The sequence below is a fragment of the Atta cephalotes genome (genome assembly GCF_000143395.1).
Source record: "Atta cephalotes unplaced genomic scaffold scaffold00004, whole genome shotgun sequence".
Taxonomy (NCBI): domain Eukaryota; kingdom Metazoa; phylum Arthropoda; class Insecta; order Hymenoptera; family Formicidae; genus Atta; species Atta cephalotes.
In genome coordinates, this window is record NW_012130068.1 from 2386165 (window position 1) to 2401221 (window position 15057).

Here is a 15057-nt window from a genome sequence, read left to right on the forward strand (position 1 = left end):
AACTTTTAAGTTATTACTTGTTCTTATTATTTTAGTTTAGTTAATAATACACAACAAACGTAAACGTTAACTAAACTTAATTAGTTACTACTATATATATATATATATATCTACTATATATATATATATATATATATATATATATATGTATGTGTGTGTGTGTTTGTATTTAGAAGCCTTCCTATTCCAAGCCAAGTAATAATAGTTTTAATCCTACACAAAATAATACAAAATAATACAAAATAAACAAAATAATATAATATTTATTTAAATTTAAATTAAAGCAAAATTAAAGATATTGCTACTTGGGTTTATGTTATATAACAATTTTTTCTTAGAAGAACAAATATACTTGGCGCCTTTTTTTAAAAATTCTTACCCGTTTGCGCCAATCTTCCCAGCTGAAGTTAGCAACGCGATCCAACTCTTGAATATAATTATATTTATCCTGCAAACGGCGTTGTCGTTCCCACGCTAGCATCCAAACGTGACGCCACTTATCCCAAAGAAGCTTGACTCTCGGACTGCGGAATTCCGGTTCGGCTCCTTTGCTGTTTATAGGAAGAAAAAAAAATATATATATATATTTATACATGAAAAATATATGTATATATAATACATAAGAATTAAAAATGTTATCTTATTAAGGTAATTAATCACAGAGATAATTTCAAGAAAAAGGTATAACAATGAGGTATAATCTCCGCATAAACAACTCAATAACAAATTCAAATGTAAATGTTGCAGAAAATCTAAGACTTCACACTTTCAGTACAAGACAATTTTCTGAACGAACAGTAACAATTTATCAAAACCCGACTACATGTCATCCCGCCAAAAAATTAAAAAAAAAAAACCAATACTGAGATATTAATGAGTTGATAACGATAAATGTAGCAATGCCTGTATGATTCGGATGAAAATGGTGGAATGGCGCAGAATGAAATAAAACTAGATGTAACGAACCTTCCTTTGGGTGGGAAGCGTGGACCGATGTGTGGCAATGAAAGATCTGGTGTTCTGTCACGACCTGGACTGCCTCGGCTAAACAGGAACATGCGTCACATCACTCAAACATTCTCTACTAAATAAGGCACCTATAAAACGCTTTTTTTCGCGTCTCAATACAGCACTCTGGTTTATAGATTGTTTTTCGTTTGTGAGTATTAGATTATAAAAGTATAGAAAATTAACGCAATTTTTATCAAGTGTCGATTCTTACGTACATGTGGAAATTATATTTGATATAAGTATCTAAAAAAAGTCAGTTTCACATCATGTTGAAAAAGAGTTAATCATATCTTAAAGCTATATGTTTGCATTATAATGACATAATGTATAATAAAAAATGCAAAAGAACGTATTAGCTGCCTTCAGCAGAAGAAGCACTTTTGCATTGTTGTAATATTCTTTAATATAGTTGATTTATACTTTTAAATCCAGTGGGAAATTAAGACCATGATCATATTAAAGAATTTTACAATAATGGCAAAGCTTGATTTTCTGTTGAACGGTTGCATACAGCTAATGTATCTGATTTTCTTAACACAGTGCATTGTGAACAGTAATAAGTTTATGCATGTAGTAGTCACACACAAGTGAAAAGTGAGTTAATACACCTAAACTTCTGCTTCTGTTGCTGGATATTATTGCGAAATTGTTGTGCGAACAAGAATTATCGTGTGATGAGAATGTTGTGTATTCAATATTATAAAAAATCATACAAAAATAAAACGCATACATTTCTACTGAAAATGCATAATAGCATAAACACAGAACACTGTACTTACGAAATAATTACGATTAGGATAAGTGGAAAACTATTTACATATGTTATGATGGACAACGCACCTTTGTTTACGAGGTTGAGGCTGCTCATGCTCATTATCCTGATAGAGATCCTTACTGAAATTCCATTGCAAAAGCAACATATCATGCGACAGTTAAATACACACAATATACAAAATTCAATATATAAAAGATGACAATAACTGCGAGCATCTAGCAAAGTAAAAGATTCTTTTAAAACATGATGGTCTGAAAATTTTCCTAAAATTGCAATGTGCACATAGCAAAATTTGTGAGAAACAAGTTAAAATAATTAACACAGATACAAATGCAATACGGATATAAACAGAATGCAAACAACATTTAACGATTTGAACATGAAGTAAGCATAATGATACACAATGCTGTACATATTATCCATTATGTAGGTATTCATATTTCTTCACAAAAACAGAAAGGATTTTAATTGTATCAATATATTATATAAATTCTCGCATTGATAAATACGTACGTAGGTGCTGGTGATCTGACTTTCGATATTTTCCTCGCGTCCTTTATTGGCTTAATTTGTCGGGCTTTGCACACGCGATCAACCTCGTTTTGCCTTCGGCTGGTGTTCTCCATAAATTCTCTGTGATCCGCGATAAGCATTTCGAGCGTAGCTCTATCATCAGGCAAAGGTTCCGCTTCTAAGGCATTCAAAGTATTCTCCAAACCTTCGAGCCAGGCTAATAACTCTTCGAGAAGATTATCAAGATCCTGCAAATTCACACGTAACAACAATATTCATTTCGTCTATAAAAAAAAATGTGACTTATATATAAGATATTTAGTATAGTACAAACCTGCAGTCCCTGCATATGATTTTCCAGTCTTTGGTTTCTTTGGTAGGCCCATGTTGCCATTTCTTCCCATCTAGACTGAATAATTGTAATCCAGTGTTTGATAACTGCGGCACCATCAGGATGCGCTTTTCCAAGAATAATGTGTGCCAATTCTAATGTGTTGTCTTTTTCAATTTCCTTAGTTTGTAACTCGCGGAGGAATCTCTGATGCTCCATTAATTGATTCCTGCTCTCCTGCTCATCTTCCGGCAGTGGTCCAGCGAATCGTAGCTTCATCTCCGCGTCACTCAACCATTCCAGTAGCATATGAACGGCTTTATGAAGCCGTTCAGCCTCTCTAAGAGCTTCTTCCAATAGTCTGGACTTCTTCGTCGAGAGACTGGTTACTCTATCCCAGAGACTATTTAGTTCCGATAATTGTGATCTGATCATTGACGCATCTTCAATAGAGGCTTTAGATTCCAATTCGCGACCAGTTTTAATGACGGATTCCATTTGTGAGGCGCGTAATTCCAGATCTCTTTCAAAATTCCTATGTTGCTCCACTAAATTGGTTACCGTATCCAGGTCACCGTAAAGTGATCCAGGATTGGCCAAATATTTTTCGGTTTTGCTCAACCATTCCAACAGCGCCTGAATCGCATCCTTGAATTGTCCGGAGAATAATAAGGCTTCCTCCAATTTTCGTTGTCGATCCACGCATTTACCGCAGACCGTCGTCCACTTATTTTTCAACTCATTTAGAAGTTCTCTCAAGGCAGGTTCATCGGATTTCGGCGCCTTGTCCTTCAACGTTTTGCCGTTTTTCATGGTATTGTCATACGTGCTCTGCTTAGCACTCAGTGCCTTTTGTATCTCGCGGTGTCTGTTAAGACGTGATTTAATCTTGTCTGGATCATTGCCGCCAAGTCCATCGGCAGCGACTTCGTCCAAAATCTTTTCGGTGTCATCCAACCAGTTCATCAGATTCGACCAGCTGTCGTGGAATTCTCTAGCTTCCTTGTAACCGTGATCTAAAGCCCTCGTTCTCTCAGCTGACTTGGAAACTACTCGTTCCCATCTGTGTTGCACACTCACGAGCAAGTTTCTTATAAGAATCACATCTTGTTTTTGAGAGAAGTATTTGAGATGAGTTCCTTTTTTGTCAAGATTTAGCATAGTTTCGCGATGGACACCGACATCCTTTTGGAAGGCTTTGTGTTCTTCGATTTGTTGAAGTATAGTTTCCATGACCCTCGAGACCGGTCGAAGATTCGTCAGGATCTTTTCAGCATTTGTCAACCAATCGACGAAAGCTTGTAACGCATCGTGGAACTCAGTGGCCTCCTTCAGAGCAATTTCTAACTTTATCTTCTTATCGCTGGCACGCGAAAGCACATTGTCCCATTTTTGCTTCAACGTTCGCAGATTGTGATTTAATCCACCGGCACTGCTCGTATCCGCTTTCTTCAAATATTCCTGTCCTTGTTGCAGTACCGTTTCAACTTTCGGACGATTTTGTTCCAATTCATTAAACACCTCCATAAAACGTTCCAACTGTTCAGATGCAGTCTCGGGTAATCCACCAACTGGTTTGGATGCTACTATCATGTTATCCACGTCGCCTAACCACGATAACAAGTCCTGTATCTCAGCAGTGAAGGATTGTGCCTCTCGTAAGGCATCTTCTAATTCTCGCTGGCGATCAGCGGCGCGTTGCAGTAGATCTCGCCAACGACGATTCAAAGTGCCTAGTTTATCGGCTGTAGTAGACGCTTCTGCAGTACCTTTACCATCCTCAATCAATTGTCGTCCAGCATCATTTAGAGTGTCGACGCTCGTCTGATGAGCTTGTATATCATTTACTAGGACTTTCAGCTTGGCCAATTCGACTTCGATCACTTGTGGATCACCTGCCACTGGTCTGAGATTATCCAATGTCTTATCTGTTTTCTCGATCCATACTAATAGTTCATCCAAAGCGTGCTGGAATTGACCGAGTCGTAATAACGCATTCTCCAGTAATCGCTGCCTTTCTACCAAACCTCTCAGTAATCCATCCCATCGTTTATTTACAGCACCGAGCGGTTCCTTGATAGCTGCTGCTTGTTCGGAGGATGTTCTTTCCGTTAATTCAGCTGCTTGTCTAGATATGAAAAAACGATAATAATGTTAAAAAATGCATCATTATTTTTCTTGATATTATATAGAAACGTATATAACGTATATGTTGCAATATACTCGAACCACACAACAATGAACCACATCTACAGGGAGGACGGGTATAAAAATTTCAATGAGTTTAACTACCGGAGGAATTAATATCAACTGGATATTAATTACTGCCGTTCCATATTATTTCTATCAAAAAAATATAAATTATATTATCATCTACGAATTCTCGTGATTGATCACTCGGTTTACCTGCTACATGCGGCTGAGTAATCTGCCTTGAGGTAACATAAAGAGGGAGGATCCGATTAAATGTGATGACGCAAATTGTTAAGGGGCAGCAAGATTATTAAACTAAACAGGGGGAATAAACACGTTCAGAATAATACGAAGCCATGCTCTAACTACCAGCGACAACACAGAGAGAGATTAACTTGCCTTGTCAGACTCCTATGTTCGGGAACCGGCACAGAAAAACAAAAGAGATGGGATTAGATTTTACATTTTCTCGAAGGTCACTCATTGCAAATAATTATCGGACGGGAGTTGCACAAAGGGGACAATGCTGCGCACTGAACTCTTTGTAACGCCATTTACATATAAATTCTGTTTTAACTTAATTTTTAACTTAAAAATTAAATCGTCACCTGTTCAACGCCTCGACCTTCACCATATGCGGATCCACTTCAGCCTTGAAATTGGCCAGCTGCTTGATCTGCTTTTTCACCTCGTCAATATCACTACCAAGTGGGCCCATCTCTGCAAATCTATCTTCGGCTTCTTGCAAGAACTCCAATAGGTTCTGCAGCGTCTCGTGGAACTCCATCGCTTTCTCCATGGCGTCGATCAAATTCTCCTCGCGTCTGGCATACAGAGCGGTGACGTTGTCCCAAGCCTGATCTAAATCTTCAATGTGTTTTCGTACTTCAGGTTTATCCGGCTCGCCGCACAAGCCCATCAATTCATGTCCTGATGTTCGGACTTGCTCAACATCTGGCTTGGTCTGATCGATCTCTTGTCGAATTTCTTGCAACGCTACTTGCTGTTGCTGGATAGCAGCTGGTTGAGCTGCCGGTGGCGCCTGTCCAGCCAGCGCATCTTGCAGTTCTCTTAAAGTGGCCATGACTCCGTTCAACTCGGCCCAGAATTTTTCGGCGACGGCTAGAGTGTCATCTAAAGTGTGACCGCGATCGGTCGTAGCCTTTTGGACGTCGGTCCATAATCTGTTAAGTTTATCCAGCTTGCGTTTGATGTCTTTCACTGCCGGATCGGCCCTATTGCCGGCCTTGCTAATCACATCGTCCGCTGCTTTTTTAACAGCCGCGTAAGCCTCAGATCTCTGAGCAAGATCGTCTGCTAAGGCGGCATTTTCTTCCATCTGGTCGCGTAAACGAGCCGGATGAGCACTGATAGGTTCAGCACCGTTCACTTGATCGGCAGTAGAAGACAATGCGCGCAGCATACCTTCCAGTTTATCAGAGAACTGAGAGGATTCCTGCAATGCCTGCTCCAGCGCTTGTTGCCGGCCTCTTAGCTCGGCTCTCAATGCCGCATAGCGAGCGTTATCATTGTCCAAGATATCTTGCACTTTTATACCTTCTTCTTCGTTGCACAACTTAATGAGCGCTTCACCGGTCTTATTGAGCTTCTCCACCAGAGGTTTATGCTCGTTTATGCTCTGTATAAGAAGCTCATTTTTGTCCTGTTGCGCCGCTATCAAGTCAGGCCGCAAGGCGGGCATAGGTAACATAGAGACTTGTTGTTCAGCCTCCTCGAGCCAGTTGACCAGGCCAGCGTGAGTATCGCGAAGATGTTCTGCTAACGGTAGAGCTTGCTCAAGAGCTCCCAATCTGTCTGTTGATAAAGCTGATACAATTTCCATTGTTTCGCGCAAATCCTCCATCTTATCTCTGATAGTAGATGTGTCTTCATGCTGAGTATTTTCGCGTATTACTTTCTTTGCAGTCGAAATAACATCACGAACTCTACCTTTCTGACTGGATATATCATCATTAAGTGCTTTATGTTCTTTCAATTGTACTCTAATAATTTCAGGCTCGCTGCTGGGCGGCTCAGCCTCTCGAAGTTGATTGTCCACTTCTCTAAACCAATCGAGCAGATCGTCGATATCGCCAATCACCTCCAAAGATCGCTGTTTGCTCAATTGAATTCTTTCTGCTTTTCTTTGGATCTGTTCGGCAATTGCATCGAATCGTCTGTTGTCCCTAGTTACGAGACCTTCGATTGTCGCAGCACCTTCTCCCGGCGACATTTGACACAGCTGCGGACCTACAGCGTTGATTTTGTCCAAGACGGGTCTATATTCCGATATCTCCATCTCGAGGCGGATAATCTCTTCCTCACGAGGTTCAGCGGACTGCAAAGCAGCCTCCGCGCCTTGCATCCAATCCATCAGACGATTGTGATTATCATGGAATTGTTGCACCAATGGTAAGGACTCTTGGGCATGTTTCAAAAGATCTGAGCCGCGCGTGACAAGATCATTAAATCGTCGTTGCAGAGAGTCCAACTTGTCCTTCAGTTGAAGTGCTTCGTCGCTCGAGATGTGTTTCATCAATTCTAGGCCGGAATCTACGGTACTGTCGACTTCCGTTTGTCGCGTGGATACTTCTTCTGTAAGATCCGCGAGATCTTCCATTTGTTGTAAAAGCTTCTCCGTATGTACAGCCAAGATGCGATACTTCGACAATCGGATCTCCATGTTCTCCATCCATGCTTGTAAATCTTGATACGTGAGAACCAAATGACGTAAGCCTTGTCTCGAACGTTGTAATAAGCTACCGAGAGCTTCGGATCGTTCAACCAAAGCTGCGTATCTATCTGCCGCATCCTGAAGTTTATCAGCCAATGTAGTAGCCTCATCTTCGCCTACCAACGACATAAGTTGACTAGCTATCTCCGTGAGTTCACTAAAATCTGGTGTCTTCGATATAATATCTTCATGAAGTATATCATGTTCATTGACACGCTGTTGTATTTTCTCTTCGTCGGTAGGAACCAATTCCATGTCCCTGACTTTCTTCTCTGTCTTGTCCAACCAGATAGTAAGTGGTACTAACTTATCTTGGAATCGCTTCGCTACCGCCATTGCTTGCTCAAGAGCATCCATCCTCTCCGCGGCGCTTTCTGTCAGATTATCAAATCTGCCCACTAGATCATTCAATTGTTTCTCAATGGCTTTACGCTCCTTTGAGTCCGCATCGGCTGCTACTTCTCGTCCCATATTGTAGAGAGACGTCATAGAATTTTGTCGGTCCATTAACATCTTCTTCAGGAATTTCTGTTCTTGCAGTTGCGCCTTCACGACTTTATAATCTGAAGAAGGTGGCTTTTGATTCGAAACCATCTCTTCCGTATCGGTCAACCATTTCGCTAAGCCATCTAAAGCCTCTTGGAACTTGCCCGACTGCAATAATCCAACATCCAATTTGCGATCGCGCTCGTTCAGCTAAAAAAAAAAAATTATTAATTAAATAATAAAATAGTGTATGCTGTTAATTTTCGCATAAATATATCGAATAAATATATATATTCCTTAATATTTAAATCGAATGCTTACTCTATCTTTTAAATCGTTCCATCTTTCGTTCATTTTATCGACGTCTTTTTCAATATTATTGGTATTGACATCTCGTCCTGCAGTTTGTATGAGACCTTGACCGAGCGCGTTACAATCTTCAACGGCGTGTGCTAGTGGTTCAATCCTTTTAATTTTGAGAATTCTGAAATCCTCTTGCTGAGCTTTAATAGAATCCACTTCGGATCCCACAGGTTTAAATCTTCTAACTTGTTCATTTGCATCATTGATACCCTCCATAACATTTGCGTGCAATTGATAGAACTCTTGTAATTTGTTTAAAGTAGAAGTGAGTTCATCTTCTCTGTTACGCGCTCGCTCATCCAGTTTACCAATTTGCCGTTTAAATCCGTCAACCTGATCTCTTGTGGCTACAGCGTCAGCAGCGAAGCCATAATCAACCAAACGTTCGCCACGATTCTCCAGATCGCCAATTTCTTCATAGAGTTTGTTAATTCTGCTAACAATCTTGGCAATATCTTCTAATTGTCCTCTTACAATCTTGATTTCTCTACCGGGTGCTTTCATGGAGTCTAGATCTTTTTCAAGAGCAGACAGATGTTGATTAATCAATTTTGCTTGATCATTAAATTGCGCGACCGCTGTCGCTGCACTTTGTAGTTCGTTGCATCTGTCATCTAGTTTCGCTTGCAGATCGTTAATACGATCAGTAACATTGTCAATTTCATCTTGTAAATGTGTCGCATCGACGCCTTGCTCGCCAGCTTTGTTCACAAGATCATTAGCCTGTTGTCTTACACATTGCAAAGGTTTCTTCAAGCTCGTTGTTTCCTCTCGCAAATTCTAAAAATTACATAATTAATATATATTTTGTATTAATTGTAGTTTTTATTTTATGCGTGAAAATATAATAAATCTAATTACCTTTATTCTATCAAGCAACTTCGGATCTTTAGCCGCTCCGCCAAGAGCATCGTGTGAAGCTAACTTATCTTCACAACGTTGTAAACCATGTTGCAAATCGCGTAAGTTTTCATTGAAATCCATTAAGTGACGTGCAGTATCTTCCAAAGATTGTGTTCTAGATAGCAAGTCTACAAGAAATATATAAATATTAAATTAAATTATAATATTATATAATAATTATAATATTATATAACACAACACGCAAGTTTAAACTGTAATAAATTAGGATATGATTACAATAGCGAATTTAAACATACCATTATTTAATTTATCCCATCTAGTTTTCATAGCACTAAGCTCGTTCTTTACATTTTGCTTATCAATATCACAAGCTCCGACAAATGTCTCGCCTAGCATCTTGTTATTTTCGAATTCTCCAGAATGTTTCCATACTTCGTTTCTAAACGATGATAATTCTTTCAGTTGTTTCTCGATGTCCTTGCGTCTAAAGGAAGTGGGAATCAAACTATCCAATTTATCCTCGGCTTGTCGAAGCCATGGAAGAAACACATCTTGAGCTTTATAGTATTTCTTGCAATGTTCCGCGCAGGTCTGCAATCGAGTGTGCCTTTCGACAGTATCTTTCTTCAAACGGTCCCACTGTGACTGCATCTTATCCAAATCACGTTGAAGCGAACGATTTTCAGTTTTCTGAGATCGCGAAAGTATATCGCGTCCTTTGTTCAACAACATTATGACTTCATGCTCTTTACCCATCACATTACGATAAACAGGCTAAAAATTATGTTTTGTTTTTATCAATAAAATAAAATTAAGAAGATATGAAACATAATTAAACATAGAATTTTTTAAATATGATACATACCTCGTGATGATCAAGTTGCTGTTGCAGTATTTCTCTATCAGCAGACACTAGCAGTTTTTCAGACATATTTCCAAGTTCGTCCGCAAGCCATCCCAGAGTTCTGCTACAGGAGGCCTCGAATTGTCTTCCATCTCGCAGATTACCTTCGATTTCTGCTTTTCTATGATCCAGCTTCTTCTGCAAGTTATTGTACATCTTGCCGACTGTGGTGAGCTTTCCTTGAATCTCGGATCTCGATGCTGGATCACTTAGAACTTCACACAACTGTGCACCGGCCATTTCCACGTCTGCTAACAATGGTCTCTGACCTTCCAATTGTCTTTCTAGATTCTCGATCTTACGAAGCTGTTCTTCGGGATCCTTCTCAAGACTCAACTCGTCTAAATTATCTGAGATTCCTTGTAGAGCGTCTCGCAGCCGGTTAAGGCTGGCATCGAATTCACGACTAGTGTCAACAGCGTCACCTAAACTCTGAGCTCTTTCGTCTAGTCTTCCCATTTGATCTGCCCATCTCTGTAAAATATTCTGCAATTTCGCATTTATCTTCTGACCATCTATCGAATCTATGGATATTGTGACGAGAATACTTTCTCCGATTTGTACGAGATGTTCCAATTGCGGTTGCTGAGTTCTAAACTCCTCTCGCAAAACCTGTACTTGTTGCACTTGACTTGCGACCATGCGAGGATCAGCCGAAATTGGTCCTAAAGCGCCTAGCATACGCTCTTTAGCGCCAAGCCAAGAGTTAAGACCATCATATGTGTCATAAAAATCTTTAATATCTTCCAGGAATTTAATTCGGTCTTTGCATCTGTCCGAAATTGATCTCCACCGACTAGCAACGTCTTCCATCTCGTCGTTCAATCTATCCACACCGTCAGCTCCTTTCTTACGTCTGACCAAATCACGCACTTGCGTTCGAGTACTATCCAGCAGAGATTGCTTTTCGTACATCTCCTCAATGAGAACCTTAACTTGTTTGACCGTTTTGTCCGCATCATCTTTAGTTGCAGGCATGCTTTCTTTAGGCAATTGCCGTTGAATCTAGTGAAAAAATTATGTATTATACTCGCTATATAATATTTTTTGCAATGTGTATTCAAATATCAAATATACATTACAATTAAAAATATAACGTTATTCTAAAAAATAACTACCTTATCCAAGAATTGTGAAAGTGTTTTCAGATGGTCCAAATGTTTCTTCAATTCCTCCCTAATATTATCTAACTCCGTTTGGCGATCCGACAATCTGACACCGAGTAATCCGTATCTGTGATTAATTTCCGAAAGTTGCTGTTGAACAGGCGATAATTCTTCGAGATGGAAACCATCTTGGCTCGAACGACGGCTGCTGAATCCACTGCTACCACCTGGGGAGACCGGACTTTGAACTGCGTAGGATTTAGTGGGTGACGGTGAGCGACCGTCTTGTGACATTCGCAGTACTACAAAAAAAATGACAGAAAAAAAACGATCAAATGTAATGAAAATAGCATAGTAATGATCATGTGCTGAAAAAGATGCAATGTGAAAGATATATGAGCTAGTTATTGTAATTGATAAGTTACTAAATTGGTAACAATTGATTTGCAAAACATCAACATGCAAAATTTGCATTATAAAGTCATGCCATAGAAAAGTATCTATGCAAAATCGTAGATGTAATAATAGCAAATACCTGGTCTCTTCGTCGGACTAGCACTGCCACGTCGACGCGTTGGACTTTCTCCGCGTTCCTTCATCAAACTGTCATAAGCAATACCGAGATCATTGATTTTATCAACCGTATTGCCGTAATCGCGATATTCTTTTTGTATAGGCTTCAAATCCTCTTGCTGTATTTTCAATTTGTCCAAATCTACGGCGACTGGCTCAAGTTCTTGCACCTTGTTTTCTGTACGAGTAAGCCAATCAAGTATTTGATCCCGTAACTTCTCATAGGCTGTGTGTTGCTCCGCTCTAGATTTGCACAATCGTTGTTTCTCGTCGAGCAGATTGTTTAGTTCCTTCCACTGAGACTCAAGTGCTTTGATCTTATCTCTAATCGCGCCTGCTTCGGTTATATCCTTCTTAGAAATCAGATTCTTCCCATTACGTATGAGATCTTCAAAGTTTCCACGCTGATCCTCGCGCATGTCAATCAGTTGAGCCATTTTAGCTTCATACTCTGACATATCAAGCTTGTTCAGATCTCTCGAATCGAGAACTTCCATCATATGCGCATACCAACTCTCGAACTTGGCCACGTCTCCGAGGAATTCGTTCAGGGCTTGCGCGATTTCGTCCAGAAATTCCCCGCGCCTCAAGGATTTATCCATCAATTTTTCAAATCTACTTTGCACATCCTTTAACTTGCTTTCGATACGTTTAGCAATGCGAACGTTGCTCGAATTCAAGAGCAGATCCTGAGCATTCGCTGTAATAGTTTCTACGCTCAAACGATGACTATCTAGGTCTGCTTGAAGTAATCGCTGTTCTCTTTGCTGTTCCTCCAAGCGTTCCTTCTGCAAACTTGCTGGACGCTGAAGCGATCTATAGAATATACGATTTGTTAAAATATAGTTAAGATAAAGATAAGTTTAATTCAGAAATGATATAATTGTATATCTTCTATACTTACTTAAATTGACTTTCAACATTGTTCAACCATGCAACCAGACTGTCCAATGCATCTTGCACTCCTTGACTTCTTACTAACGCTGTGTCAAGTTCTTGACATTTATCAGCCAGAGCATTACTGAGTTGTTTGTATTTATCTTCTACTGCCCTCACTGGTTCCTCAAGCTCCCTAGCCTCATTGATCGTTAGTTGGCCTTCCAAAGAATGTAACAGCGCCTCAACGCTATGTTTAGCATTGTCGATTAGACGTTCATTAGCAAGGAATTCGTTATTCAACGCTTTAGCTTTGCTCAATTGATCCTCTACTTGTTTCGGTTCCGCGGCAACAGATTCGGAAATAACTCTAATAACTTTCGGCTCAACGTCTCTCAACCACGTTCTAGCTTTATCTAAAGAATCGTGATAATCTCTCTGTTTGCCGCCAACTCCCGATAATCTGTCTGACAGGAGATTCGCTCGAGATAATAGATCTTTGTATCGAGCAGTTGCATTGGATACTTCGGCTCGTACCGGTGAATCTTGGCTAGCTGTGGGTTCTTTATGTGGCAATCTTTGTGGTAAGCTGGTCCTAAAGTCGTTAAGAACTTGGAGATACTCTTTACTCTCATCAACGAATTTCTGTGCGGCCATTGTAATAAATCTCAAATCTGCTTGATGAGCAATAACATCACTGATGAAATCGCGAGTTGTATCTGTGCTGGTACTGAGTTTGTTCAAATCGGATAAGGAACGCTCCTTATCCTCGAGCACGTTTCTGGCTTTGTCCAACCAAATCGAGAATGTCATCAGCTCATTCCTATATAAAACAAATCGATTAAATTCGAAAGATACTAAATTATACTGTAATTACATGAAAGATACTGACTTGAACTTTGTCAGTTCATCTCTCGCACCAATAAGACGTTTCACTAGTTTGTCAGTACGATCTAATGCTTTGTCAAATCGAGTTTTTAAAGATCGACCATTCTTCTCTAATGTGGATACTTCGTCGCTAGATAACACGTTGCTGCCAGTCAAGACAACTTGTCGAATCTGATCTAGACAGGATGATACGGGTCGATTATGCGATTCAAGATCCTCCTTTATTTCCTGCAAGTAACACATTTCGTACGTAATTATTTAATTCTATAAAATGAATCAATTGCTCCATTAATATTATATAAATCAATTGCTCGATTAATATTATAATTATATGAGTTCGAATTATAATTATATGAGTTCAAATTATAATTATGAGTTCTATTGCTTACTTTCATGATAATGATTTGTTTTCTCAACTCCTCTACATCTTCTTTGACGGTATCTTGATTCGCCAGTCTATTCTCAACTTCGGAGATCCACTGTAGAAGCTTAGATAGTGTCTCATCGCAGAGCTTGTACTTCTCCTCCACCGCTTGCTGAAGTTGGAAAAAAACAATTCATTTCTATCTACTAATGCAGTTTATTTATTTCGCTACATTTAATGTGCTAGAAAAAAAATAATTAAAGTAAATCATAAGAATACCGTTATCTTACCAATAACGATATAAGCGTCGTATTAATTAAAGATTAAAGAAATGTAGGTAAGCTTACGACATATCTCACGCATGCAAACACAGGCACACTTTTAACGTACAGGTAAAATACAGTATTAAATGGTAGCTTTAATTTATCTGCAAGAACTGCATATTTCTCGTATCGGATTTTTCATATGCAGTTTAAAGCATAAACGATAACAGTATGAAGAGAACGTAATTGCGTAATAAAACACGTTCCAATAAGCAAATAAATTAAAACGCACAATGACGAAGTAACGATCATGTGATGATGTACTGCATATAATAATGCGTATGATACAGTAATGTACAATGTGGAGAAATTTCCGCTAACTCATGCTAGCGAAAACATAGGTTCGTGATAAGTAAACATAATCATACCTGAAAAAAAGGAAAACATTTAAATATATAATAATTATAACTCTGAATAGATAGGTATTAAAAACTAGTTGGATTAAACGTATATTAACAAGTTTGATAAAATTAAGTCAAAATATACATTTGTTAATTCCATCATAATGTGTTAATTGTACAAATTTTTTGAAGATCAGTAAAATAAAATCAACTGAAAAGAATCCAAGAACTTATTGTTTACATTATTTATTATAAAAAAATCTTTTAATAGATCGTAGAATAATATATTAGGAAGTGCTAATGCGGTGCTTACAATTATTATGTTGGTCTTGATTACCGTCAAGCGTTTCACATTACTTAACATTACGTTAAAAATATAGGAGAACAAATATCAATCAATCATAATTATCTT

The 15057-nt window shown here is 38.9% G+C and overlaps 1 protein-coding gene across 1 annotated transcript in view; it reads right to left on the bottom strand.

Moving 5' to 3' along the window:
- The window catches only part of LOC105626127 (microtubule-actin cross-linking factor 1), a 92169-nt gene that overhangs the window by 12599 nt on the left and 64513 nt on the right, over positions 1-15057 (bottom strand). Inside the window, exons 18-33 of the mRNA XM_012207439.1 lie at positions 14007-14153; positions 13622-13845; positions 12758-13552; positions 11816-12669; positions 11293-11582; positions 10136-11179; positions 9567-10044; positions 9268-9437; positions 8365-9186; positions 5432-8253; positions 5223-5234; positions 2634-4758; positions 2300-2547; positions 1852-1905; positions 967-1044; positions 380-551 (exon numbers count right to left, since the gene is read on the bottom strand). Coding sequence (XP_012062829.1) covers positions 380-551; positions 967-1044; positions 1852-1905; positions 2300-2547; positions 2634-4758; positions 5223-5234; positions 5432-8253; positions 8365-9186; positions 9268-9437; positions 9567-10044; positions 10136-11179; positions 11293-11582; positions 11816-12669; positions 12758-13552; positions 13622-13845; positions 14007-14153 — 10335 coding nt within the window. The remainder of the gene's footprint in view (positions 1-379; positions 552-966; positions 1045-1851; positions 1906-2299; positions 2548-2633; positions 4759-5222; positions 5235-5431; positions 8254-8364; positions 9187-9267; positions 9438-9566; positions 10045-10135; positions 11180-11292; positions 11583-11815; positions 12670-12757; positions 13553-13621; positions 13846-14006; positions 14154-15057) is intronic.